The following is a 27,328-nucleotide window of genomic DNA, read 5'->3' on the forward strand; positions in this document are numbered from 1 at the left end:
ACTTGCCTTCCGGCACACTCTTGCTCCTGTCTTGTCATTCACGGACGTCATCTTGTGAATCTAGGATTTCAGCCTGTCTGGATCGAGGCACTTGGTGACTCTCTGAAAATGTCGCCCTGCGAACCTCAGGCTGTAACATGTCCACGTGACTACTTACTTGCCTCGTTGTAGCGCGGGCTTCATCAGTACTCATAATTCCATCTGCATCCTCGCAGGCTTGATTTTTCTTGGTCAAAACTGTGGCGTTCAGAAAGCATCTTGCTGGCTTCGTTATTTGGCCGTGCTTTGACGAGCCTGGAGCTCTCTGCTGACCTCTTCATGTTTATCTCGAAGCATCAACTATCAAGTATGTATTAATCAAAGGCATACAAGTCCCAGACTCAGTCTTTGGGCCTTCCTTCATCAGGCCATGTTCAGACATCTCACTGATCGGACAGCCATCGTCATTCTTTCCCTTTCCTTTTTTTCTTCCTTCTTTGTCTCATTTTCGTTTAGCAAGGCGTTGGTACGGTTTATTACACATTCTGCATTTGATTTTCTTTTGGGGTTCTCTTTTATCTTTTTTTGCTTTTTTTTTGTTTTGGATGCCCGACCAAGTCGGCCTCCCTTTGTTTTCTTTGCTCTTACATGAATCACCGAAGAAAAAAAAACAACTGCGACTCTTGCAAAAATCTATATCCTCGCGACTGGTGGCTTTTCGTTTGGCTCAGTCGTCTTGTCTTTTTTTCTTTCTTTTTTTTTTTCTTTTTCCGCAGTTGTCTTTTGATCCCTCATTGCTCCCTTCAGGTTTGTTCAAGTTCCGTCTCTCTGGCAGGGCTTTGTTTCTCTTGCTTTTCTATGCGTCATTACACTGGACTTGGTTTGTTTTTTATCTATCATGCATTATTTTTTCAGCAGTTTTCTTTCTTTCTTTCTTTCTTTTTATATTTCTTCTGTCGCATTTCGTCTTTACATATTCATTCTTGCCCTACAAGGCCTACAAACGGTCATCAGGAGTTTTTTTTCTCGAGCTCGGCTATTAAGCTAGGGCTCTCTTTTTATTCGAGAAGACCAAACAAAAAAAATCACCCAAGTACGAGATATAGAAAGCTCTCGGGTCTTGCCCATGCGGCCGCCCCTGAGCATGTTGTTCTTTTCTTCTTTTCTCCCTCAAGTTCTTTCTCCAGTTTCCTTGACATTTATCGTTTCGATTCCTTCGTGTTCATGGCTTGGTTATTAATACGCGGACGTACTACACACGGGGCGGAGGACACAATAGTGATGGATTCGGAGGGGGAAGATAACGCGTTGTCTATTTGGTCATACTCTTCTTTGTGTCTTGTCAGGGACTTGAAAAGAGATGCTTGAAAGGCCATCAATAGTCACAGTACTAAAAGTAAGTTGGTGTGTCTTGGTTAATCGAAGAAAAACTCATATCGTGAAACTTGAGCCTCCGTAAACAAGACCCGTGTCACGAGAATGCATCATGTCGTAGACTATCACATTTTACATGCGTTTATCCATTAGCTGCTCAATACATGCTCCCCTCGACTTGGATCCCCTGATCCTGCAAGCCCATCCGCAGGATCTCACGCTGCGACAAATCCTCTTCGACCCAGCTGGCAATCCGCTCCGCCACGTCGCCGACCAGCGGCTCATAGTGCCTACCAGCCAGGAATATCCCGCAGTGGGCGCCCACCTCGTCGGTATCCTCCACGTGTACGCGCACCCACGACGGCGGCAGCGGATCCGGCAGCAGGCAGAACTTGCGCTGGTGCGGGGGCCGGGTGCTGGCTGCGGCAGCAGCTGTCGTCGAGGCCGACGCTGACGTGGACGTGGATATGATGGAGGATGCGGCGGACGACGTAGTCGAGGCTGCTGACGTGGTGGGGTACAGAGCAGGCACGGACGCAGACGCAGGTCCAGAGGTGGACGCAAACGACGTGTCGGCATAGGACGCAAGCGAGGTCGTCGACCCGGCGGCCGAAGATGCAGATGACGGCCGCAGCATGACGGCATCGGCCGATGAAGCAAACGCCGGCGACGAGTAGGGCGCAGGCGGTGGCGCGAGCAGACTGTCGGATGTGACGCTGGAGCTGCTTTGTGTCACTTGCGGAGCAGTCGATAGACTCTCGTCGGATGCACGGCGCAACAAGGCCGATGCGGGGAGCCAGGCGGGAGACTCGCTTGCGGCGCGGGGGCGGGATTGGCCTGCTGCCGCAGCTTCGGCGGCGGTAGACTTGGAGCGGGAGCGGGAGCGGGAGCGAGAGCGGTGGTGGCGACCGTGGCACGTGGTGTAGTAGTTTGCAAAGGCGACCTTCTCGCTTGTGGCAGGGTGCTGGAAGACGTCAACGGCGGCTAGGGCGCTGAGGCGGGCATAGCGCGCGCGCAGGCCGTGCTGGTCGACGAGACAGCTGACGTACTCGAGGTGGGAGATGACGTGGGTCTTGGTGGCGGTCAGGAGGCCGGTGGGCTTGTGCTTGCGGGCAAAGTGGGCGAGGGATTGAGTGAAGGGACGGGCCTTGAGGTGCACGTCGTTGATGAAGGAGGGGTTGAAGATGCTGGTGTCGGTGCGTTGGGGCGGGCCGCTGGCGGGCGTCGGCGAGGCGGGCGGGGCGACGGGGTCGGGCGGGGGCGCGGGTAGGAACAGGCTCGAGATGCCGGCGACGATGATGCGCGGGTGCAGCCCGAGGAACGGCGTGTCGAGCGCGACTATGCCGAGGATGTTGTGCTTGAGGCGTGGTACGAGGCCCGGCGCAGCAGGAGGGGAGGTCTGGAAGCAGGCGGGAGGTGGGATGTTAGTACCAGAGCAAGCGGAGAGCATCAAACAAAAGGCGTACGCACTAATAGCGCCACTTCAGCAGCCAGGATGCCGCCCATGGAGTGGCCGACCAGCACGACATCAGTGCGGCCGTCAGCGACATGCGGGGCCAGCCACGTGCTGAAGATGTCGCGGCCGACTTCGATGGCGCGGTAGGTCTTGTAGCGCGGGTAGATCTTGGAGTAGACAATGTGGGTTTCGCGCAGCAGCTGGCGCAAGTGGTTATGGACATGTTCGGGAAAGGCGCGAAAGGACTCGTCGTTGCCGTAGAAGCCGTGGATGTAGACAATGAGCAGCCGGCGGCGGTGCGAGGCGGAGGCGGAGGCGGAGGCCGGTTGCTGTGGGCCCGGAGCGGCAGTGGTGATGAATGCGTCCGAGAGCGGCGGCGGGAAGGCAGTGGATTCGGAGGCGGGAGATGCAGGTGGCGAGGGGCTAGCGGCTGATGTGGACATGGACATGGACATGGACATAGTGGCAGCACACACAAAAAAAAGCAGAAGAAATGTAGATCGGCGGCAGCCGGATGTTTCAGATGAAATAACAATGAACGCTAGAGGATGCAGCAAAAAGAAAATTAAATGAAAAAAAAAAAGCAAAAGAAAATAAGAGCCACCAGCAAGACGTGGGCAGTGGTGAGCTGAGAACAGGAGGCAGAAAAAAAAGAAAAAGAGAATCCAGGAAAAATGGGCGTCCAAAAATCTGAAGCTCTCGTGATGCAGGCAACAGACCGCCGGAAACCAGGCAGCAAGATGCCAAGACACGATTCTAGAAGCTACGCATTTCAAAAATAGAACAAAAGAAAGCAAAAGAGCTGCCGACACCGACGTGATTCGAACACGCGCTCGCGAACGAACTGCCTCACTTGTTCTGAAGTAGAATAGCAGGGCAGCGCATTAACCACTCGGCCACAGTGTCTGGATCGGAGGTGTTGTGACGAAGGCTCCGTTATGGGAGTTTATAAAAGAAAGTGGTAGCCGGGACGGAGACGAAAAGTGGGGAGTGGAGCCGGTTATGCGGCAGTATAACTAGTTAAACGAAAGGAAAAAAAATAACACAATTTAAGGCGCATGTGGGCGTGGGAATGTGGAAATGATATAACCCCCAGTCTTGAAACATGCGTTTATTAGCACGGAAGCCCAAGTACAAGTAGCACAAGAAATAGGGGCTGAATGTTTGTTGTTCTGTTCTGTTTGGTGCTGCTCGAAGAACAGGATCAACAAGAAACAACGGCGCATCTTCTTGTGGGCCTCTGTCCATTGAGCCGCATGTTCTGCATTCTGGATTCTCTTGTGGTGTCCTCCAAGTCCTCCCCCCTTCCTTTGCCTACGGGTTGGGGGGCTCCGACCTTGGTTGGGCCTGAGCTTTGACTGATTGGCTCTGTGCCCATGGCGGCCAGAGCGATCAAGGCGCGACCAAAGACCCCGAGTTGGGGAAGAGGAGGAGCCAACACGAGGGCAACAAAAGCAGCAAGAGAAGAGAGGAGACACAAAAGATGGAATACAAAACCGTGGCCACCCGGGGCTTCTCGTCTGCTTATTCTCTCGAGACCCGCCCCCCTCGCACGCTGCGCTGTGTCTGTTGGTGGTTGTGCGCCGAGACTCCGTGCTGAGGCGCTGAGCTTACTGTCCAAGCTCTTCTGTCAGCTCAGCCAGCGCTCGGCAGTACGATGAATGTGATTACCCACGCAGACACGGCAAGTAAGCTTCGTGAAGACAGGAAGTGGTTGATCACGCAGGCTCAGTTCAGTATAGCATTGTGTGTTGTGGTAGTACTAACTAGCGCTTGTTTAGTTATGGTACTCATACTTGTCCTCGTACCGGTACTAGGAGCAGGGGATTTGCTGTAGTCAAGCGAGATTGGGTCCTAGCATGTATCCTAAGGGATCACAGGCGCCTGTCTATGTAATATTACACGCGTCCCTTTGTGTTGATGGTTGCGGACTAGTATTTGGTGCGTGGGAGACATTCACACGAGCAAAGAACCCTTTCTGCGAAGGTCTTGTTCGCCGAGAAAAGTGACTAGTGCTGAAGGACAAGTGTGCATTTGATTTGACTGGCTCGATTGTTTGAAGGTACAGTCGAAAAAGCAAGCAGAGCATTCTGCGTAGGGATGGCGGGCGTTGGAGCTGGGCGCCCTTTGTTATTTTCGAGAAGGGGAAGAAGAAACGACCCAGGAGTTAGATAGTGGGCTATAGCTGGCCATGGTTGTATCCTTGTAAGATGCATTGATGTGTAGGTATATGCGCATATGTATGGGAATATGCACGTATGCATGTATGCATATAATGGATGCGCAATATGATATGCATATAGTGCAGCTGCATGGCGGTTCCTAGTGTTGGATGTTCCATTCCAGGGGCGGCTTCCTGGGGCTTCTTTGTCTTTTACGTGAGTGTCAAGTCAAGTCAATCACGGCGTATTGACATGTCCCTGGCGTCCAGTGGGGGCCCCTTTTTCCATGGTGGTTTGAAAGAATTGTCCGGTAGCAGCATACATGCAGACAGAATCTTGTCTGTTGTTGTTCTCTTTTGTTCTGCCATGTACGCAGAATTCAGAGTTGCATTGTCGGCGGGGAGCTTGGCTGCGGGTGCCAGTCTGGGATTTGGCCAGGTACAGGTGTACATTGTACATGTATCTTTCGTCTCACTCCCTCCTGCCCTCCTGGGTTCATGGCTGCTCCAATCAGAAATTGGATGCTGCATTAATTTCTCCATTTGATTACTTGTACAGGCAGTTGCATTGTCATTGCAGTATTGTGCCTGCATCGCGGTGCAGTTGCTGTTGCAGTCGCAGTTGTAGCTGCACCTGCAGTTCCAGTTCTAGCACTTGCCTTGGCTCTCTCTGCCTGCACCTTCCTCTTCTCACGCGCCCTTCTTTGCTGGCGTGTTTGTTCTTCATCGTCCCTTTTTGACATTCCTTTTTTTTTTTTTTTTCTTCTTCTTTTTCTCGTCTTTCTTCTTTCCTTTCCATCTCGTCTCGACACTCCCAACCCTCTTTTTTCACTTCCGTTGGGCTCGTGCTTTTCGTTCGTTTTTCTTTTTGTCATTCGTTCTTTGCGTGTTTTTTGTCGGTGCTTTATATTCCTCTCTTTTTTTGTCCGTCACTCTTTTAAAGTTGTCCGAAAATAATTGCTCTTTTTCTGCTCCTCGTATTTCACCCTCCACGCGACTTTCGAATTTCTGCGTCAGACGCCCATCGCCAAGTCGACTCAGCGTGTTGCCAATTCAGCCTGCGACAAGAAAATTCCTGCAACAATCCATCGTCGACCATCGCCAACTATTCCAGCCTGCCTACTCGCCAGCCGAAGCCGCTAGTCGAAGCCCGCGTAAAATGCCAACTACAAGTGCCGCTTAGCTTAATCCACACGTATACGCAGCTTCTCTCTCGCCTTGTTCGGCTGGCCGCTGTCTGCTCTGCTCGAGCCCGGTCTTCCACACATCAGGCTGTGTCCCCGGAGGCGCCTGCCGATTCGATTCGCCCGCTGCGTTGAGCCCTCTTCTTTCGCCTCTTGCTTTTCCCCTCCTGGCTTGTTGCCGTCCATTCCTTCCAAAACGCCCGCAAACACTGCCGCACCAAATATCTTGTCGAGCTTGCGTGCCTCGCATATAATCCGCGCGTCTCTGCCCTGCTGAGCGAGCTCTGCTTGTGCCTCACCCCTCGAGAAATGTCCAGATCCTCGCAGCGTCTATCGCTCTCGCCGAGCTGGAAGTCTGAATCTCACTTGCGAGCCCACACTCGCCACAACTCTCGTAAACGCCCACTCCACAACCCGCCCGACTCGCAAAACCCCCAAACTGAGACTGGTGCCCACGCCAGCCCTGCACCCGCAGAAATTACCCCTATCGCCGACCTAAAAAAACGAGACGCCACCGACTCGTCCAACAACCAGAACGTCAAGCAGATTATCCAAACCGTCCATCTCGTGCACTACGTCGAGGAGGACGGAAGCCCTATCCAGGTTGCTACAGTCACCCAGGCCGATGTCACGCAAATCGTAAACTCTGCTAGCGGCCTAACAGTGCAAGTGGGAAATCCTACCACCTGGTCTGCCCCCTTGTTATCGTCCACGCCAGGCGGAGTTGCTCTTGACTACTCAGCCCCCTCGACCACATCCCTTGAATCCGACGCCGCCATGGCTGGCTCCCAGTCAACTCCTCTCTCAGATCTCATCGCCAGCCAAACCTTTGAGTCGTCTACTCAGCCCACCGACGACGCCGACTTAAATCCCTACGTTTCACTCGATGCCACGCCTGTCTCATCAATCTCAACCTCCACCTCAATCTCGGACCCTAACTCCGCATCATCTGCCACCGACGCCGTACCGAATGGAGTGGCATACCCTACGGGCTACATTTCTTCCATGTACGGTACCGCTGGTACTGCGTCGCCTCCGTATCCTACCGGAACAGGGTCCCTAGCTGGCTTCTACAACTCAACCTCTGACTCCAACAGTTTTGCCTGTTCGTACTTCCCCACTCAAACTTACGACTTTGCACTATCACCACCCACTAACATGTGTTTCTCTAGCCACCCAACACAACAGTTACAGCCAGTACGCTAGCGGCGCCAAGTCCTCCGTCAGCACCGACTCCCTCTACTCTAGTGGCGCATTTTCCACACGAACATGGTCATCTGGCCGCACCTCTGGAACCGCCTCCACCCGCTCACGCTCGACCTGGGCTACAGACTCCACGGCTACCGCAAGCTCCGATGATTATGTTGGCGGTATATACGGCGCTCTTGACTCTACAGCTACTGCTGCGCCCGGAACGACCGCCACTTCCGACTCCACCAATGACGACAACGACAATGACGGCGGCGGCGGCGGCTCGAGCACCACTAACTCGGTTGTTGGCGGTGTCGTGGGCGGTATTGCCGGTGCTGCTCTGATCGTCTTCTTGGTCATGATGGCTCTCAAGCGCTGGAAAAAGACTCACGGCGGTGAAATTAGGCTGCTTGATGGTACTACCGGCCGCGGACTGCTGACCGGCCTAACGGGTGGCGCTTCGGCTGGTGCTACAAGAGATGCTAAAAGCCCTACTGAGGCCTCTACTCCTGGTACCAGTCGTGCCATGCTCGAGAACCCATCCCCCATGCCCGGTGTACTCGCATCTCTGCCCGGACTGAAAGCCATCAAGGCCGCCCCTTCCCCTGAACTGAACACACCACCGCCCGCTGCCGCTGACTCTGAACGCGGCTTCTACCGTGTTTCGGGCCGCAAGCTGCCGTCTGTGCTCGAACACGGCGGGGATGGCTACACTGATCCACGGGCCAGCGTCATGAGTACCGAGACAGTCAACTACCGTGACTCCACTTTTGACCCCCTTAGCCCCAACACGCGCTTCGCTCTTGGGTCGCCCATGCGCCCAGTCTCTGGTATCCCGGTGATGCGGGACAGCCCCGCACATTCAGCATCCTTTGAGACATCATATGCAGATCTGCCCCTTGTGACGCCCCCCGACAGCCCCGTGCTACCGCGTGAGAACAACTTTGCAGCCGTGTCTCCTGTTGCCACGCCGTCGTCAGTCAATCCAGTACACGCCTCACTAGTGCAGCTACCGCAGGTTGTGACGGTGGGACGGAGCTTGACTTTGGTACATCCTGATGTCCAACGACACTCTGCAGTCGGCCACTTTTCCGAAGATGTGTAGTGCTCGGGCTCTGATTCGATTTGGATTTTAACAGCCGTGTTTTCTCTGCTTTGGGCGCTTGATACCTTGGATTTCGTTTGACATATATCCCTTCCCGTATTGCGTCTTCATACTCTCAAGTCAGTGTTACAAATAGCTGACCAAGTGCAATTTTGCTTTTTTTTTTCGTTGTTATCCCGGCGCCTGGGCTTCGCATTCGAACACGGCGTTTTCTCTTCTTATCGTGTCTGCCATGGAGATCTCGTCTTCAACACAATACGACGGTCTTGTTCGTGGCGACACGTGCCTCTTATTCTGCTTCTTTTGTACATATTTACATGCCGGGCTGTATACTTGATGCCCTCTTTCTGCACTTTTCCCCCAGTATTATCTTTCCCGTCTCTCTTTTACCTACATATTTTCTCTCTCTTTTTTTCCCCCCCAGAAGGCCAGACTCCAGCACATGCTTTCTCCCTCCGACCTGGTTTCCACTGGACCGACAGCCATGGCCGAGTCATGGTGTTGTGGATGGAATGTCGATAAAGACGAGACGGCGCTTCTTTGTCTTTTTTTTTTTCTTTTCGTTTTCTTAATTACTCATATATTGCACATTGGGAAGGCTTGCTTGGTCACATGTACACAGAGTTCTTTTTTTTAATATCTGGAGTGAAAAAAAAACCCTAGTTGAATTCAGCGTGTGTGTTTGGAATGTAGTGTAGAAAGAATTGTAAACAGTCAAGTACTCTTGGACACTTGCAGTTTGTGGTGCCATGTGTTTGACACGTGACGGCCGTGATGACGATGACGGTGACGCAGAAACGGGAGCACGGTTAGAGGCATCAAAGAAGCCGCGGGCAGGGGTTTTGGATGGTAAAGAGAAGAGAGATGAGAAGGCTGGCAGCAAGTGTTTTGTTTTGTTTTACTTTTTTTTTCTTCTTCCTCTTCTTTTCTTTACCGCCGGGAGTTTCCAAGAAACAGAACAAGACTTGGAAACTTAACCTGGGTGGCCTCTTCCAAGCAGACTTGGGTCTGTGTGTTAGAGTGGGCTCATCATCAGAACTCTTGGGCTGCGGCAGGTTTGGCAAGTCTCAGATGTTAGTTTGGGGAGTCGGAGGAGTGTCTGGAGCGTGTCTGACGTCTGTCTGAAGTTTTGGCGGGGCTAAGCTAGGAGGCAGGCCGTGATCTCGGCGATCTAGACAAGCCAGGTAAGCCAGGTAAGCCAGGTGGGGTATATATACCTCGTGGAAGGGTCGTAGTCATTGTTTGTTGTTTCCGAAGCTTCCGGTTGGTGCAGAGAGAAAGGCGGCGCGGGAGAAACACATGTGTCCCTGAGCCCAAGTCCTGTCCTGTCCTGTCTTGTCTTGTTGTCTCGTCTGTCAAGTCCACGCGCACGGGACGACATGGCCAGCCCAAGACAGGCTCCCAAGTCACAGGTCCCAACTCCCAGCGCCCATAACCATCGCGCAGGCTTCTCCTGACAAATGAACCACCGGCGGGTTGTGGGGGGGGGGGGTTTCACCAGCACGCACCACGAGTCTGTCCGAACGAGCGCTTCTTCTGCTTCTTCGTCTTGGCCGGCCATGGTGGGCTGGCGTCCAAATTGTCATGTCACTCTGTTGATCCTTCTGCCTGACAGACCAAGTGTTTCACCCGTTTTATGGGCCGGAATTAAGCGACGCATTTATGGAGAGAGAGTTTAGCTTTGGAGGTTTTGAGGCTTTGGAGCTCTGGAGCTTCCACACACGGCACTTGCTGCATTCGTACTCGTACTTGTACATGTGTGGCGCTCCTCCCCCCGATCGACTGATTTTTTTCCTTCCTCACTCTGTTTTTCATCTCTTCTTTTTCACCTCCTTCTTATTCCCCGCTCCTTGTGATACTTGCCCTGTAGTGCGCCTCCTTTCCGCCGCCTCCACCTTTGTGTTTCTCGCTTTTCAGCCGTGTCCCCCTTCGCCGCCGCCCGCCCGGCTCCTTCGCCCTCCCCGCCCTCCCACACACAATGGACCCCCGCGCCTCGTTCCAGATGCCACCCCACCTGGCCGTGCCGCCGCTGGTCAACTCGCCGCCGCGCATCTTCGGCGGCTACTCGCCTATCGACGGCATGCCGGCGCCCGTGTCCGCGTCGGCCGTGCCGCCCTTCACCGTCGACCTGGCTGCTGCGGCCGCTGGGCTGTTTGGAGACGCCACCATGCTAGACGACCTGAACGATTCCAAGCGCCGGCGCATAGCAAGAGTGTGTTCTGCTAGTCTCTTCTTATCGTTCTTTGCTGACGTGTGCCTGCTCTCTATAGGCCTGTGATATGTGCAGGAAAAAGAAAATCAAGTGCGACGGCAAGCTTCCCTACTGCTCGCACTGCCTTAACTACAAGACCGACTGCGTCTTCACACAAGTAGAGAAGAAGCGCAGTCCGCCCAAGGGGTGCGTGTTTTTTCACTTTCCTGTATGCCGAATCTCGCTACTAACTTGTGCTCCCCATCCAGGGCCAAATATATCGAGGGCCTTGAGAACCGCCTTGGTCGCATGGAGAACCTGCTCCGTTTATCTGGTGAGCCACACCTATCTAGCCCCGAACCAGCAAAATCTCCCGTGTCTGCTTCTAACTCGCCACACAGGTCTTCTTGACGACGGCGACGGTGCCACTGATCTTTCCACTCTGGAAAAAAAGCTGGCTGAAAAGCATCAGCAAGCAAAACACCACAAAGAGAACCGTAGCCGTACAGCTACTCCAAACCCGCCATCACCGCCTGACGGAACTGCACATGTGCTGGGCATTGCGCAGAGTAGTAGCAGTGCCGTGTCGCCCCAGAGCCCCGAAGCGTCTCCCCCGACCGCCGCAACCCACTCAGACTCCCCTGTTGAACAGAACCTGGACGCCAAAGCATCTTCACTTTCGCCTACTGTTGAGGATGACCCTGAGGAAAAGGGCCCTGAAGAAGTCGAGGCTCTCTCGGAGATGATGTGTTCTCTGGTGACCAACCAAAGCGGCGAGACTAGATATATCGGTGTGTATTGTGTACTTACTAGCCTTTGCGCCTTTGCTTCAACTAACACCCCCTTCCCCTATATGCAGGGTCCTCCTCTGGCTTTTCCATCTTCTCGCCCAAGGGAATCGAATGGGTCAACGAAAAAACGGGCGACAACTCCTTCCAGCGCATGATTACCGACGTCTCCATCGACGATCACAAATGGACGGCCTGGAAGCCTGAAGTCTTTGGCGATCTTTTCCCGCGCCCCATCTTCCGTGCCCTGCCCAACAAGGCCGATGCCATGTCGCTGTTCAAGGACTACTTTGAGAATTTCAACTGCATGTTCCCTCTCTTCCACCAGCCCACGTTCATGCACCTGGTTGAGCGCCACTACTCAGGCGAGCCCTACCAAGGCTCGGGTTGGTGGGCAAGCATCAACGTTGTGCTGGCCATTGCGAATCGTCTGCGCGTCATGAGCAACCTGGTGCCGGCAGACAACGACTGCATCGCCTGGGACTACCTGAAGAACGCCATGGGCGTCTTCTCCGAGCTGGTCATGCGCAATGCCGACTTGCTCAGCGTGCAGGCGCTTCTCGGCATGGCGCTGTTCATGCAGGGCACGCCCAACCCGCAGCCGTCAACGCAGCTGATCGCAACGGCCATCCGCCTGAGTCACAGCATTGGCTTGCACAAGCGCGGCACCGGCTTTAACCTCAACCCCATTGAGATTGAGCAACGCAAGCGCGTCTTTTGGATCGCATACATGCTGGACAAGGACCTGTCTCTTCGCTCGGGCCGGCCGCCGGCCCAGGACGACGACGACATGAATGTCGAGCTGCCTGATGCCGACCCCGACGACAATATTGGCAACATTCCGCTGGCTGACGGCGTCAGCAAAATGAACCTGTTCCGGCTAATGTGTGAATTTGCGTGTATCGAAGCTAAAGTATATAAGAAGCTGTATGCTACTAAGGCTACCAAGCAGTCTGACGGCGAGTACCTCAACATCATTGGAGATTTGGACAAGGAACTGGAAGACTGGAAAAACAGCATCCCCATTGACTTTCGACCCGAATACGAGATCAAAGCCTCGCACACTCCGCTAATTCTGCATGTGGTCATGCTGCACTTTTCCTACTACAACTGTCTAACCACCATCCATCGCATGTCCATCCACCACGGCTACTGGACCAGCCGACTGTCCAACTACGCCATCCAGGGGCTCAACTCACGGCCCATCAACCCACGCATTTTCTCATCGGCCGCACTCTGCACGGCGGCCGCTCGCGCGTCCATATCGCTCATCAAATATGTGCCACAGGGCGACAACTCCTGCGTGTGGATGATTCTGTACTTCCCCGTCTCGGCGCTCGTCACCCTGTTCGGCAACATTCTTCAGAACCCGCTGGATCACAAAGCAAAGTCTGACTGCAGGCTGATGACCAGCGTCGTCACATTCCTCTCGATGCTGGGCCATGAGGCCGAGACGGGCGGTGTTCATCGCATGCTCGGCGTGTGTTCGGAGTTTGAACGCATTGCCAAGCTTGTTATAGAAAAGGCAGAAAAGGATCATGCGTCTCGCCGCAAGAGAAAGAGCCACGACGGAAGCCGCTCGAGGTCTGAATCTGCAGCTGGTGTCAGACAGCCATTCCCGACTGTCCAGACCTCGTTCTTGGGTCCTATGCCATCGCAACATGTATCACAACAGCCATATCACCAAGTGCAGTCTCAGCAACAACAGCAACAACAAGCCTACCGACAGCAGCAATCACAAAACCCCAATTACCCTCCTCCGAACCGCCAGAGCCTTACCCCAGACATGGTCTACACAACGCAACAAGCAGCCCCCAACATGATGGACGCCATCTCCCCACTGTCAGCCGGCTGGCCACGTGATTTTGTCCTGACGCCCGACAGCGCCACGAGCAGCAACATGAACGTAGACTTTTCAATACCCATGGCCGGCAACAGCGCGGCGCTGTCTCCGGGAAGCATAGCCGGCGGTGACGGAGCAGGCCTCCCGTTCCAACTGCACCAGCTGCAGCAACAGCCGCTGATCCCTCAGGACCTCTACTCGCTGCCTATATCACTGGACTGGGGCTGGGCGGAAATGAGCGGCGGCGCATATCCAACGGTGGAAAACGGGAATTTTCAGGCACAGCAGCAGCAGATGTAATGATACTTTACAGGCGCCTGTAGGCTCTGCATACTGAGCAGAGATATTGGCGACGACGAGGGCCAACAAGCCATTAAAAGCGGAGGGGGGAGGTGGTCGGCGAAGACCGCGGGCTACGAAAGAAGAAGCCAGTCTGGTTGGGTTGGGGAAATGGTCAGGGCAGCATGTTCATGGGGTTGATTTCGCGCAGATCAAAGCGTATGTAATGTATCCTACTACGCGGTAACTAATACAAGGACGAACTACATAGGAACTATGATCAAAAACCAGAGATGAGCAGGTTTCTGCCCCACCAGCTTGCGCTATATTTAAAACGTGACACCAAGCTCTCAAGGGTTATCTAGAGCGGCAGCCAATAGGGTTGCAACACCACAAAGCTAGCGCTAAAGCTGACGTTCCTCCAGAGGCCTCATTCAGAGGCTACAGGGCACTACTCCAGTGGACAGCCCCACTCCACAGCGCCACCTCCAGCACCACCTCCAGCACCAGACCCCTCCCTCTCTCCGCCTGAAATGTCAGTCATACAGAAAAACCAAGGTGGGAAATTTGCCAACAGCCTTGCGTGCGTCAGTTTTGCCTGTTCCCCGTTGACAACTTCCGGCTTACGATTTATAAGCATTCCTGGCTCAGCTTTGCCTCACTGACTTTGAGCACCGCGAGTCCTTTTCCTCCCGCCAGATCTGGTTGCGTATTTCTTCAGAGCAGCTTCAGCCTTTGTTTCCAGTGTTTCGCGTGTCTCTGGCGTGACATTGACTTGCTTCTTTGTTTCCTTCTTCCCCTCCTCTCCCCTCCTCCTCCTCCTCCTCCTCCTCCTCCGAACCCAGCCCGCCCAGCCATGTCTCGCCTCTTGATGCGGACAGGCCAAATGGCCCGGCTAACACGGGCCGCCCCCGTGCTCACCAGAGGCTTGGCCGCTTCCAGATTACCGCTCCGCGCCCTGCCGCCCACCGTGTCCATGATCCGATCCCGCGCCCGTCTCTTCTCAACCACCCCGCCGTCCTCATCACAACAGCAGCTGCCGTCCGACCCGGAACACAGCGACAACAACAGCAAAGACCCGCAGTCTCCCAAGGACCCCAAACACGACGACCTCCCGCCCGGCTGGATCTACTTCGCCGAGGCCGACCTGGCCCTCCTGCAAAAGTTCTCGGAAACCACCACCGGCTTCCAGAAGGACGTCATCAAGACGGTGCTGCGCGATATCCGTGAGTTTGGCGCCCCTGCCGAGCTCCGTGACCTTCTCAACCGCGCCCCTGAACAGGCCTTTTCGCTCAAGGAGATGGCCAAGCTCATGCGGCTCATGCACGTCATGGCCCAGAACTACGCCCTACGCCACACGGAGCGCCAGCGCCGCAGCCTGGAGGACGATATCCACAACCGCGAGGAAAACGAGAGGCTGACGCGCGACCGCGACGCCGACCACTCGCCGGCCAAGGACGAAGACAGCCCCAAGCACGGCTTCTTCAACCAACAGAGCGCCAACGAGCACGAGTCCGACGAAAAAGACCGCCAGAAGCAGCAGAACAAGGACGACAAGAAGGGCCCCCGCTCCTACATGTTCTCGCTCAACATGAACGACATTGTGCTGAGCATCGTGTCCTTTATGGTCATTGCGCCCTTCCTGCAGGGCATGTTCACCACCAGCGAGCGCGAAATCACCTGGCAGGAGCTACGCCGCATGTTCCTGGACAAGGGCCTCGTTGAGAAGCTGACGGTGCGCGAGCGCCGCGTCGATGTGCAGCTCAACCACGAGGCTGTGCGCTCCATGTACGGCGACGCCGGCAGCATCAATGCCAACACCGGCTACTACTTCTCCATTGGCTCGGTCGACTCGTTTGAGAAGCATCTCGAGCAGGCCCAGGACGAGCTGCAGATCCCGCCTTCGCAGCGCATTCCTGTCAGCTACGGGACCAGCAAGTCCAATATGATGAACCTGGTCATGGCCTTTGGCCCCACGCTCTTGCTAGTCGGTCTCATGTTCTGGACCACCAAGCAGATTGGCTCGCGCGGCGGCAACCAGATGTTTGGCTTTGGCAAGTCCCGCGCCAAAAAGTTCAACCACGAGACTGCTGTCAAGGTCAAGTTTGCTGACGTGGCCGGCATGGACGAGGCCAAGGTTGAGATTATGGAGTTTGTGCAGTTCCTCAAGAAGCCCGAAAAGTTTGTGCGCCTGGGCGCCAAGATCCCGCGCGGTGCCATTCTGTCGGGCCCACCAGGAACGGGTAAGACGCTTCTAGCCAAGGCTACGGCCGGCGAGTCGGGCGTGCCCTTCTTCAGCGTCAGCGGCTCCGAGTTTGTTGAGATGTTTGTCGGCGTGGGTCCGTCGCGTGTGCGCGATCTGTTTGCCACGGCGCGCAAGAACGCGCCCTGCATCATCTTCATCGACGAGATTGACGCCATTGGTCGCTCGAGAAGCGACTCAAACCGCATGGGTGGTGGCAATGACGAGCGCGAGTCGACCCTCAACCAAATCCTGACTGAGATGGACGGCTTCAACACGGCCGAGCAGATTGTTGTGCTGGCTGGAACCAACCGTGCCGATGTGCTGGACAAGGCGTTGATGAGACCCGGTCGTTTCGATCGCCACATCTACATTGACCGGCCCACGATGAAGGGCCGGGAGGAGATCTTTACCGTACATCTCAAAAAGATTGTAACCAACGAGAAGATTGACTATTTGACTGGCCGTCTGGCTACCCTGACGCCGGGCTTTTCCGGTGCCGACATTGCCAACGTCGTCAACGAGGCTGCCTTGGTTGGTAAGTAACAAGTCTAGATATCATCTGCTATTCATACGTGTGCTAACATGATTGTCACAGCCGCCCGTGCCAATGCTGAGTCTGTCACTCTGATCCACTTTGAGCAAGCCATTGAACGTGTGATTGGCGGCCTGGAGCGCAAGTCTCTCGTGCTCAACCCCATTGAGAAACGCACGGTGGCCTACCACGAGGCCGGCCACGCCGTCTGCGGCTGGTTCTTCAAGGATGCCGACCCGCTCCTCAAGGTGTCCATTATCCCGCGTGGCCAGGGCGCCCTGGGCTACGCGCAGTACCTCCCGCAGGACGCATACCTGATGACAGTCGAGCAGCTGATGGACCGCATGGCCATGACACTGGGCGGCCGCATCTCGGAGGAAATGCACTTCCCGACGGTCACGACGGGCGCCAGCGACGACTTCAAAAAGGTCACGCAGATGGCGCAGCGCATGGTGACCGAGTGGGGCATGTCGGAGAAGGTTGGCCCGATGCACTACGAGAACAACCCGAACCAGATCCAGAAGCCGTTTGCCGAGTCGACGGCGCAGCAGATTGACGCCGAGGTGCACCGCATCGTCGAGGAGGCCTACGCCCGCTGCCGCGCCCTGCTGACCAGCAAGAAGACGGAGATTGGCCTCGTCGCCGAGGAGCTGCTGGGCAAAGAGGTCCTGACCCGCGACGACATGGTTCGCCTGCTCGGCCCGCGCCCGTTTGAGGAAAAGGGCGACTTTGAAAAGTTCTTTGGCGGCGATAACCCCGGCCTGGGAAAGCCAGTGCCTGCGCCAGAGGCGGCTGAGCCTGAGGCTGGCGACGTCGACGGCCCGCTGGGCGGCGCGCCGAGCCCGTCGGCGTCGTTTGAGAGCCAGAAGCCCGTGGACGGTAAGCGGTAGATGTGGCGGGTCGTTGGGGCTGTCGCTGTACAGCGCTGCCGCTGTCGCTGTCGCGAGACTCTTGTGTGTCCTTCTGCCTCTAGTAGCTTTGGTCTCGGCCTCGGTCTCGGATCAGTTTGGGCTGATGTGCTGTGTCTCTGATTTGATTGATTGTTTGGTTGTCTGCATTTGTTTCTCTTTTGTTAGTTTGCTGGCGTTTTTTTTTTTTCTTTCTTTTTCTCGGGTTCTATTTTCTCTCTCCCATGCACTCTCACTCTCACCATTTGTAACAATACACCGTCGTCGTTGTCGTCGTCCTCTGGGCCTTTGGCATTTCTTCCAGTCTTTCTTTTGTCCTGGGCTTTCCAGCCCTGTGTTTTTTTATATGCGTCAGGGGAGAGCTCTTCCTGCTTTGAGCTGTGTATATCTCTCTCCCTCTCTCTTCTCATTGATGCCATCTTAATCTCCTCTTGGGCTCACTGTGTGCATATGTTGGTCGATCTTGCATGTCAATGAATATCGTGTAATGTGACTTTTCCCATGGGCGGAATTCCGTATCGGGCAATGTTCAGAGTCCTAATTAGTGCACATGCCTGTGTCATTTTAGGGAAAAAGATCACCGCTCATTGGGACCCCACTTAAATCTTTTCCGCTTACAAGTTCAAAAAAGCAACTGCCTGTACGTTGGCCCATGTTCATCTCATCTTCACTTGAGCTTCATTTTTTTTTTCATGTTTGACAGAAGCGGTCAGATGGTGTCACTTGTTGAGGGATACCGCTGAGGGTGTATTATTCATATTTGTTTTGTCTGTGTGTGTTTTTCTGACTCTCTTTTACTGTCTCGGCAGTTCCCCCCCGCGCCCCTCGTCGTCGTCTCATCCGCTGCTCCGCCACACCGCGTCCCGCACGCCCGCTCCCGACCAGCGCCGCCATGAAGCCCGCGCTGTGCCAGGGCATCGTCCGCGACCTCCGCCGCCGCGTGCCGTTTTACGTGAGCGACTGGCGCGATGCGTGGGACTACCGCGTGGTACCGGCCACGGTGTACATGTTCTTTGCCAAGTCAGTGGACCCTCCCCCCAGCGCTCTTCCGTGATTGATGGAATGGACGGGCCCCCAGCTAACGCCGCAGCTCTGCGCAGCATCCTTCCGGCGCTGGCCTTTTCGCTGGACATGTTTGCCAGCACCGACCACCACTACGGCGTGACCGAGGTCCTGCTGGCGTCGGTCCTCGGCGCCGTCGTCTTCTCGCTATTTGCATGCCAGCCGCTTGTCATTGTCGGCGTCACGGGGCCGATCACCGTGTTCAACTACACCGTGTACGACATTATGCACTCGTCGGGCGTCGACTACATGGCCTTCATGTGCTGGATCGGCCTGTGGTCCGCCGTGCTGCACACCGTGCTGGCCGTGACCAACTCGTGCAACCTGCTCCGCTACGTGACACGCTTCCCGTGCGACATTTTCGGCTTCTACGTCGCCTGCATCTATATCCAAAAGGGCGTGCAGGTGCTTGCGCGGCTAGACACGGCGACGCCAGCCGAGGCCGAGGCGTTTTACCTGTCGATTGCGCTGGCGCTGCTGGTGTTCATGGTCGCGTACGCGGCGGCCAAGCTCGGCGAGGGTCCGCTGTTCCTGCACGCCGTGCGTGTGTTTGTCGCCGACTACGGCACGCCGCTGACGCTTGTCTTCTTTACCGGCTTTGTGCACTTTGGCCGCATGCGCAGTGTCGACGTCGAAGTGCTGCCGACTGGCACGGCGTTTGAGCCGACGGGCCGTAGCGGGTGGATCGTGGACCCGCGCAACGTCTCGGTGGGCGATGCGTTTCTGGCGCTGCCGTTTGCGGTGCTGCTGACGGTGCTATTCTGGTTTGACCACAACGGTATGTTGTTTGTCTTGGCTACATGTCTGCTCTGCCTTCTCTGCTAACGCTTCCTCTCGCAGTCTCGTCTCTAATTGCCCAGGGCACCGAGTTCCCCCTCCGCAAGCCTGCCGGCTTTCATTGGGATCTATTTCTCCTCGGCATTACCACAGGCATCGCCGGTGTTCTAGGTCTCCCGTTTCCCAATGGCCTGATTCCCCAGGCCCCATACCACACCAGATCTCTTTGCGTCACTAGCCTACCCGACGCCTCCGCCACCAGCTCTCCGCCACTCTTCGATGCCAGCACAGACGAAAAGCCCCGCGCCGCGCCCGTCATCACGCACGTCGTCGAGCAGCGCGTCTCAAACCTCGCCCAGGGCCTACTGACACTCGTCGCCATGACCGGACCACTGCTCGACGTGCTCCACCTGATCCCGCACGGCGTGCTCGCGGGGCTCTTCTTCGTCATGGGCGTCCAGGCGCTCGAGGGCAACGGGATCACGGCGAAGCTAGTCTTTCTCGCGCAGGACCGGCAGCTGACGCCGCGCAACCACCCGCTGCGCGCGTGCGAGCGGTCTGGCGCGCACGGCGTCGTGCGCAATCGCGCCGTCTGGCTGTTTGTGGCTATCGAGCTGGTCGGCTTCGGCGCAACGTTTGCCATCACGCAGACAATTGCTGCGGTGGGGTTCCCCGTGTTCATCATGCTGCTGATTCCCGTACGCACGTTTTTGCTGCCGCGCATGTTTAGTGGCGACGAGCTTGCCGTGCTGGATGGGCCTGCAGCGTCGCCTTTTACGATGGAGAGCGCCGGGGGTATCCATGGGTATGACGGAGACGGCCAGGAGCGGGCGAGACAGTGATTAACGTGCGACACACTTTTTGATGATGAAAGTCTTTATTTACCTGTCTACTCGCGAGGGATTCTCGACATACGACAGGGGACTATTTCTAGTACCAGGAAAAATACATAACAGAAGCAAAAACCAAAACCTAAAACCATGCATACAGAAACCCCACAATCCAAAGTATAATGACAGGAGGTCTCCCACCTGCCCAGCGCAGAGGCTGTCCTTCGTCCGCGTGGCCCCAAACAAGACCATACACACTTTTTGACTTGCTTTTTATTAATTTTTATGCATATTTCAACTTTTCCATGTTCTTGGGCGTGTCTCTACGGTTTGTGCACGACATTCAGAAAAAAGAATCAAAAATCAAAAATCAAGACCCGTCTTCAAAAAGGAAGGCTGATGTGATGCTCACTACCAGGGTCGAACTGGCGACCTTCGCATTACTTGATATTCCGTGATAGAATATTAGTACGACGCTCTAACCAACTGAGCTAAGCGAGCTAGGGTTGCTGTGATTGTTGAAAGAACAGCGCACATTTAGGGTTTATGATCCCTGTCGAAAAAAGGGGGCAACTCAAAAAAAGAGAAAAAAAAACCCCTCCATGTATGTATACATACACTTTTTCAGCCGTCTTATCTCTGATGTCGAAGGCTAAACTCAACAAGCTCAGGGGCAGACAAGGCTAAATGCAACCAGGCTTGAGAGGCAACGGAACGCATTCTGAATTGTATACGTGGGCGGCTCTTGGCAAGACAAACAAACAGTCTAAGAGAGTTAGAGCTAGAGTCTTGGACCCTTGAAAAGCGAGAGGTATAAAGGCGGTGAGACAGACAGAGAGAGCGTTGATGTACCAAGTACAAGTCACTAGGTACTACACTACAAAGTGTACGTTTAGGTTTTGTCTTTTTTTTTTTGTTCTCAACAAAAATTCACACTGCATGGTGCAGAGTTTTCACGCCACATTCTGCATTCTGCGAACAGCCTTCAGCGAACGAACAAATTCCCTGCAACTAACTAGCGAGCTAACTAACTGTACATTCGTTGTACTTGTACGTTCACGGCACGTTGAACTGCAAGATGGAAACTGTGGCGAGAAAAGGGAGAGAGAAGGGGAGGGGGGAAAAGAGAGAAAAAGAAAAAAGAAACCTGGATCAATCAGAGGCAACTTCAACAACTTAGGGTTACATTTTGCCTTCTAGATGCCACATTTGTTCTTCTCCTTCTGTTTTCAGGGGACGCCCTAAACTAGGCCCAGTCTGCGGCTCTGCCTTGAGCCGGTACCGAGTACCAAGTACCAAGTAGGTACAGATACTGTAGCAAAAAGTCTAGACACATATCCCCCGCCCTTTGGATTCCATCGGCTTGCGAACCTGCGGATGCCGACAAGACCTGCACCAGAAAAGACAGAGATTGACAGGTACGGATTAGAGGAGAAGGAGGAGGAGGGGGCTTACATCTTGACGGCGCAAATTTCAGCCCCAGGACACAGCCCAAGGATTGATTATGGGTGGCTAGGGTTCTGAGGGTTAGCGGCTATGCCTCGTGGCTACCCCTTTCGCTTGCTTCCCCCTTTGCATGTGATTCCAGAACCACAAGTACAGGTACAGTTACAGGTACATGCAGCGACAGGTCATGGCAGGCGCATGAGATCAGATAAGGAGCAAGCTGGAATGTAAGAGGAGGGTATAAGTGAGAAGGACAGTTGGTTAGTTATAGTTAGTTGACTACTAACAAACTAGCTATTATGCAGTTCAACAATACATTTGTACAAGTCACAACACCCCAAAAAAACCATGGACAAGTGCCAGCGCAGAGCTTCACAGCAGCCTCGACCCCTCGTCCTCGAACCCTCATCCTCGACAACCCAGCCTGTCTACACGTATCCGAATAGGCTTGTCGGCTGCGGACAAATCGTGCCTCTTCAATTGGCTACACAGCCAGAGCAAGGGAAGGCCGGCCGGAGCGAGCCAGCGAGCCAGCGAGCTACCCAGGCAGAAAAAAAGGAGCTAGGAGTCAGGCTAAAACAAGAGAGGCCCAAGAGTCCCCACCAAACGCTTTTTTAGCCCTGGCTGGCTGTCCGCCGTCTGTGGTCCAAAGATCCATCGAGCCAGACTGGAAGACGGCGAGACCCGGGGTTGGCGTGGAGAAGGCAGGGTGGACAGAGACAGGCAGACAGACAGTCAGTCAGGCACCAGATACAGACGGGCGTATACTTGCGTGTATGCTTGCTGCTGTCTGTTTCCATGGCATGTTTGCTCGGGGAGGGCTTATCTCCGCCCCATGCCGCCCAATTGCTCGCTGATGGGCTCTCCTGAGGGTCCTCCTGAACTGAACGCTTGAAGGCAAAGACCCCTTCTTTCCTCCTGAGCCATTGGGAGTGCTGGACGCTGGTATCGATCGCCTTGTCTCTGCTGGCTCATACACATGCTTCTATGATTCCTTCTCGTTGTCCTCTCTTCTCTCCTCTCCCTGGGGAGGGGGGCTCCTTTTCTTTTTTTTTTTTCTTTTCTTTTCCCCAGCTCCTTGTCCTTGTAGCTTTCCTACAAGTAGCCGGACCCTCGCTGGCTTCCACGACCCTGCTGCATCTGAATCTGCTTCTGTCTCTGTCTCTGCCTCTCCTCTTTTGCGTGTTTCTTGAGCTGTCGTCTGTGTCTGTGTCTGTGTGTCCCCGTTGTTGTTCCCCCGTTGTTGTTCTCCGTTTGTGGCTCCTGCCTCTTTTTTTTTTTCTTCTTTTCTTGTTCCTCCACCGGAGAATAGAAGGAGCACCCCCCAAAAGAAGAAGCCACTCTCTTGCTGGAAATTTTTCCTTCTTCCTTCTTTCTTCTGAAGGTGCCTACTCTCTTTTGTTCTTTTTTTTTTTTTTTTCTTTTTTCTCTCTCCTCCATTGCTGCTGAGACTCTAAAAGTTTCTTCACTTGTGTTCCTCCCTTTGATCTTTTCCTCCCTCGTGAAAATGTCTGGCAGCGCTGTCCGGGCCACTACGGTAAGCTCCCACCTCCTGCCCTTCTGCCGTTCTCGTCTCGCTCCGGCCGGCCATTGCTGACTCTCCTCCGCCCAGGCCAACAAGAAGGCCGCCGCCGCCTCCAAGGCCGAGAAGGAATTCCCGACCGTGGACGAGCTGCGCAGCGCCGTCCCGCCCCATTGCTTCAAGCCCAAGGTCTGGATCTCCATGTCGTACCTCATCAAGGACCTGGCCATGTTCTTCTCCCTGATGTGGGCTGCCCAAAAGTACATCCCCGGCCTCGAGAACCAGTACCTCCGCTGGGCCGCCTGGGGCGCCTACGGCTACGTCAACGGCCTCATTGGCACGGGTCTCTGGATTCTGGCCCACGAGTGCGGCCACGGAGCCTTCTCGCTGCACCCCCGCTTCAACAACATCATCGGCTGGGCCACCCACTCCATGCTCATGGTGCCCTACTTTAGCTGGAAGTACTCGCACTCGCGCCACCATCGCTACACTGGCCACATGGAGAAGGACATGGCCTTTGTCCCCAACACCGAGGCTATCCACTCGGCCAAGCGTGACGCGGCTCTCGTCGACCCTGATCTGTTCGAGGACGTGCCCATTGTTACTCTAGTCCGCCTGATGGCCCACCAGCTGGTTGGCTTCCCGCTGTACCTGCTCACCAACGCCACCGCCGGCCCCGAGTCGCTGCAGAAGGAGACCGCGTGGTACCGCCGCAGCCACCTGGACCCCTGGAGCGGTGTGTTCCGCCCCACCGAGGCCTTCTACATCTTCATGTCCGACGTCGGCCTGGCCATCACCGCCTTCTGCGTCTACCAGCTGGGCCTGAATGTTGGCTGGACTAACATGACTCTGCTCTACGTCGTGCCCTACTTCTGGGTCCACCACTGGCTGGTGGCCATAACCTATCTGCACCACACCCACCCCGACGTCCCCCACTACGAGCCTGACAGCTGGTCCTACGTCAAGGGTGCCCTGGCTACTGTCGACCGCAACTACGGCTGGATTGACCGCTACGTTTTCCACGGAATCATTGGCACCCACGTCGTGCACCACCTGTTCTCGCGCATCCCCTTTTACTATGCCGAGGACGCCACCGAGGCTCTGGTCCCCGTGCTGGGCGACCTGTACTACAAGGAGGACGGCAACTTCTGGGTCTCGCTGTGGACCACCTTCAAGAACTGCAAGTTTGTTGTCAAGGACGCCCGCGTGCCCGGTGCCATGAAGTGGAGCCACCAGGACTAAAGAACTAGAAGAAAACAATAAGAAACGAAAAAAAAACGAACACCTCCCCATCAAGGCACGACAATGATATGACTTATTAATGAGCGGCTGGCTATCTCACCATCATGGGCCGCTGTATTTCGACTTGCAGTATACACATACTCGTCTCTTATACCACAGGACATACTGGATCTATGGAGCAAAGGATATACACAGAGCATTCATAAACATATACCCATTTGTTGTGAACTTGATTTAGTAGCTAGACTCTCAACACGCATAAGAATATACTTCACTCAGCATTTCACTTTCACTGTTTTCTTCCCGAATAGCTGTGACATTGAGAACCGTATCAAAGAAAATACCCACATCATTTCTGCAGTTGTGGAAAACAAAGATTCACCAACAAGGAATCACAAACTCTGGCAGTAGAACAAATGTATCGCGCGAGAAAAAAAAAACCACCCCAAGATCTATCAAGACGGAGAACAAAGAAAAGCCAGCCACAAGACCCCTGGACAGTTATACACTAGGGAGATGCCACACTGTCAATGTTCATAAGCCCGGGTCCACCGCCGGAGAAGTCCCCGGACTCTGGCCGGAAGCCGGCGAACAGCGTCTCTCTGGTGTACAGACAGGTGGCCTGTAGTTCCGAGACCTTGGCCAGTCCGCCTGTATCATCCTCGCTGCCCCCAGTGTGCTTTCGGCCGCAGACGACGCAATCTCGCGGACCTTGTGAGACCCCAGTTCCGTAGCGACGGGCAGAGAGGTGGCGGCCGTGACGGCTGTGGGGTGGTGGGTGTAGGACTGGAGGGGCGTGAGAGACTCGATGCTGGGGGGTGGAACGGTGTCGGTGTGGGCGGGCTGGGATGCTATTCTGGGGCCTGGGAAGTAGCTGTGGCCCTGGATGGCTGGGATATGGCGAGCTTCGTCTGTGGCTATGAGGGGGCAACTGGTGGATAGGCTGGGAAGCGGAGCTGATCGGACAAACGAAAACAGTTAGTGAGAGCGAGTTGGCAGCTGGTGTAATGGGGATAATGTAGGCGGCAAACCTGAATATAAGCACGTGCTAGTCAGTGAGCTGGCCAAATCGGGATACTGTCCAGCTCCCGGGGCGTACATCGGAACTTGTGGGGGGCCCAATGGCTGGCGACCGCTTGCCGAGCCTATGCGTGGGCCCGAGCCGATTTCCTCCACCCGCCCTAGAACTTGGAATGGCTCAGAGCAGTGGGGCACGTATAAATCGCGGGTCGCCACTGGGCGTTGCAGCAAGCTGCTATCATAGCTCTGGTGCTGGTGATTAGCGTGGCCTGGCTCTGAGACAAAGTCATGGGCCTCGGGATACGGATACGGCCGGGTGTCGACGTTTGCATGCCGCATAGAGGGCTGATGGTGGCTGAGTAACTGGAGTTGGGCTTGCGGCAGACTGCCATGGTGGTGGGCAGCGGTAGCCAGAGAAGGCTGGTGGAGAGGGTCTAGCAGTGGCGTGAAGGTGGAAGGATAGCTAGGCACGGGATAGTTTGACATGCCGACAAGAGAAGTCCGGGAGGGCGGAGGGAGTTGCTGCGACTGCTGCGAGTTCATCAAGTTGTCTGGGTGAAGATTATGGATGGCTCCATATTGGCTGTGCAGAGCACTGAGATTGTCAAAGCCTTCGGGAACAGCCCGCATGCCAATCATGCGGTCGCGGTCGTCGGCTGTGAGGCGCTTGGCTTTGGCGCGCCTGCAGATTAAAGGGTTAGCCGAGGAGAAGCAGTAGGCAGAGCAGCAAAGACAAGGCTTCCGAACAAGAAGAAGAAGAGCAAGAAACAAGGGCCTACCGGTTCTGGAACCACACCTGCACCTGCCGCGGGCTCAGCCCGGGAATCTGCCGCGACAGCTCTTCGCGCCGAAGGGCGTCCGGGTGAGGCTGACTCGCGAATTCGCTCATGAGGAAGCGGGTTTGCTGGTGTGTCAATCTGTGAGGTGCGAGAGGACGAAGTCGGAATTACATTGGTGAGTAGGTGTGCCAATTGAGCGGCGGCGAGTCTTCCGCATTTGCCAAGGAGGACGTACCTAAATCTCTTCATCTTGTGCTTCTGGAATTTGGCGTTAGTGGCTGCTGGGCTGGGCTGCGAGGGAGAGAGACTGTTCGGGCCGCCGCTGTCGGACATGGTCTTGTAGCTGAGCCCGGCCGGCCCGGAGCACGGTGAGTATGAGAGGTCGGTGTCGTAGGTAGAGCCAAGTCCCAGTGGGGGCGGTGGTGGGAGGGTATCAAGTGTACCATATGGGCGGGACATGTTGATGCTTTCTGGTTTGCGGTCTATTGGACAGGTAGGAGGGTGGTAAGTCTGGTGTGATTGGTCTCCAAGTCTCGATATCGAACGAGCGATAGCCTCACTATCGCCCGACTGGCTGTCTCTAAGTAGTGCCGTATTGTCACTGTGATGCTTTGTAGACGAGAAGACTGGAGGCCGAATGGGTGCTGGATCATGGGCGTATGAAAGGTCCTGGCGAGAATAGTCCCTCGAATATCGTGGGTTTTGCTGGCTATGAGAGTAGCGATGGTGCTGGTAATGCCTATCTAATATTGCATTTCCTCTTATAGTAGACGACTGAAGATGTGTGAAAACCGCACCGACTTGGCTGGGCGGCATACATGGAATAGAAGGCCGCGGCCAATGGGCGGGTCCGGGAGCCTGCTCCGTATCTCCACCTTCGTCCTGACTGCAGCTTGGGGCCTGGTTAGGCTGTAGCGACGGGGCCTCCGAGAACGATAGTGGCGGTGGGGACGAGGGTGAAAGAAAGTCTGTAGAAGCGCCTGGGCGATTAGAAGCCATTAGGGCGGTATATAGGCTGGAGCTGAGCTACTAGCAAGTATGAACTGGTATATTCTGGATGGCGCTGAGACGAAGATAAGTACATTCAGTCCAGTGAGATCGACCCTAGCTTACACGATCTCAGTGATGCTCTGTTATTCGTAGCAATGTCAGGGTATTGGTCACCAAGTACCTGGAGGAACAAAGAACAAAGACTTGGTCACAGAGGCCTCATCCCCCAGAGGAATACAACAGGGGACTATGTGTAGAACTGAATAATATGGAGGTTGTATAAAGATCCAGTACAGTCAGCTCTGGAGTAGGGGGGGAGCGAAAGCAAAGCCCCGGCTGTCTTTTTCAGAGACCCCAAGGCGCATACGCAGATATGGAGGGGCGGATGCGGGCCATATTGAATCAATTTAAGGCAGCTACCAGG

The 27,328-nt window shown here is 55.0% G+C and overlaps 7 protein-coding genes across 7 annotated transcripts; 5 read left to right on the plus strand and 2 right to left on the minus strand.

The window, feature by feature from the left end:
• Nucleotides 1-1,510: 1,510 nt before the first annotated feature.
• Nucleotides 1,511-3,270, minus strand: BROUX77_004311 (uncharacterized protein; the record flags this gene model as incomplete). Its single annotated transcript, XM_073749060.1, has 2 exons — nt 1,511-2,752; nt 2,824-3,270. The coding sequence occupies 2 exons, from the start codon at nt 3,268-3,270 to the stop codon at nt 1,511-1,513; spliced, it is 1,689 nt and encodes a 562-aa protein (XP_073604768.1).
• Nucleotides 3,271-6,463: 3,193 nt separating this feature from the next.
• BROUX77_004312 (uncharacterized protein) lies at nt 6,464-8,450 on the plus strand (the record flags this gene model as incomplete). The annotated part of the gene is made up of 2 exons (XM_073749061.1): nt 6,464-7,259; nt 7,327-8,450. 2 exons carry the CDS (start codon nt 6,464-6,466, stop codon nt 8,448-8,450), a joined length of 1,920 nt encoding a protein of 639 aa, XP_073604769.1.
• A 1,978-nt stretch (nt 8,451-10,428) lies between these two features.
• BROUX77_004313 (uncharacterized protein) lies at nt 10,429-13,572 on the plus strand (the record flags this gene model as incomplete). Its single annotated transcript, XM_073749062.1, has 5 exons — nt 10,429-10,662; nt 10,721-10,848; nt 10,911-10,975; nt 11,043-11,432; nt 11,501-13,572. 5 exons carry the CDS (start codon nt 10,429-10,431, stop codon nt 13,570-13,572), a joined length of 2,889 nt encoding a protein of 962 aa, XP_073604770.1.
• Nucleotides 13,573-14,407: 835 nt separating this feature from the next.
• On the plus strand, nt 14,408-17,218 carry BROUX77_004314 (uncharacterized protein; the record flags this gene model as incomplete). Its single annotated transcript, XM_073749063.1, has 2 exons — nt 14,408-16,331; nt 16,392-17,218. 2 exons carry the CDS (start codon nt 14,408-14,410, stop codon nt 17,216-17,218), a joined length of 2,751 nt encoding a protein of 916 aa, XP_073604771.1.
• A 910-nt stretch (nt 17,219-18,128) lies between these two features.
• BROUX77_004315 (uncharacterized protein) lies at nt 18,129-19,917 on the plus strand (the record flags this gene model as incomplete). Its single annotated transcript, XM_073749064.1, has 3 exons — nt 18,129-18,256; nt 18,337-19,076; nt 19,139-19,917. 3 exons carry the CDS (start codon nt 18,129-18,131, stop codon nt 19,915-19,917), a joined length of 1,647 nt encoding a protein of 548 aa, XP_073604772.1.
• Nucleotides 19,918-22,858: 2,941 nt separating this feature from the next.
• On the plus strand, nt 22,859-24,115 carry BROUX77_004316 (uncharacterized protein; the record flags this gene model as incomplete). The annotated part of the gene is made up of 2 exons (XM_073749065.1): nt 22,859-22,888; nt 22,964-24,115. 2 exons carry the CDS (start codon nt 22,859-22,861, stop codon nt 24,113-24,115), a joined length of 1,182 nt encoding a protein of 393 aa, XP_073604773.1.
• Nucleotides 24,116-24,623: 508 nt separating this feature from the next.
• On the minus strand, nt 24,624-26,913 carry BROUX77_004317 (uncharacterized protein; the record flags this gene model as incomplete). The annotated part of the gene is made up of 5 exons (XM_073749066.1): nt 24,624-24,737; nt 24,827-25,071; nt 25,147-25,817; nt 25,915-26,052; nt 26,150-26,913. The coding sequence occupies 5 exons, from the start codon at nt 26,911-26,913 to the stop codon at nt 24,624-24,626; spliced, it is 1,932 nt and encodes a 643-aa protein (XP_073604774.1).
• Nucleotides 26,914-27,328: the final 415 nt, after the last annotated feature.

This window comes from Berkeleyomyces rouxiae (genome assembly GCF_048999995.1).
Source record: "Berkeleyomyces rouxiae strain 22BRR77 chromosome Unknown BrBRR77_ptg000004l, whole genome shotgun sequence".
Taxonomy (NCBI): Eukaryota; Fungi; Ascomycota; class Sordariomycetes; order Microascales; family Ceratocystidaceae; genus Berkeleyomyces; species Berkeleyomyces rouxiae.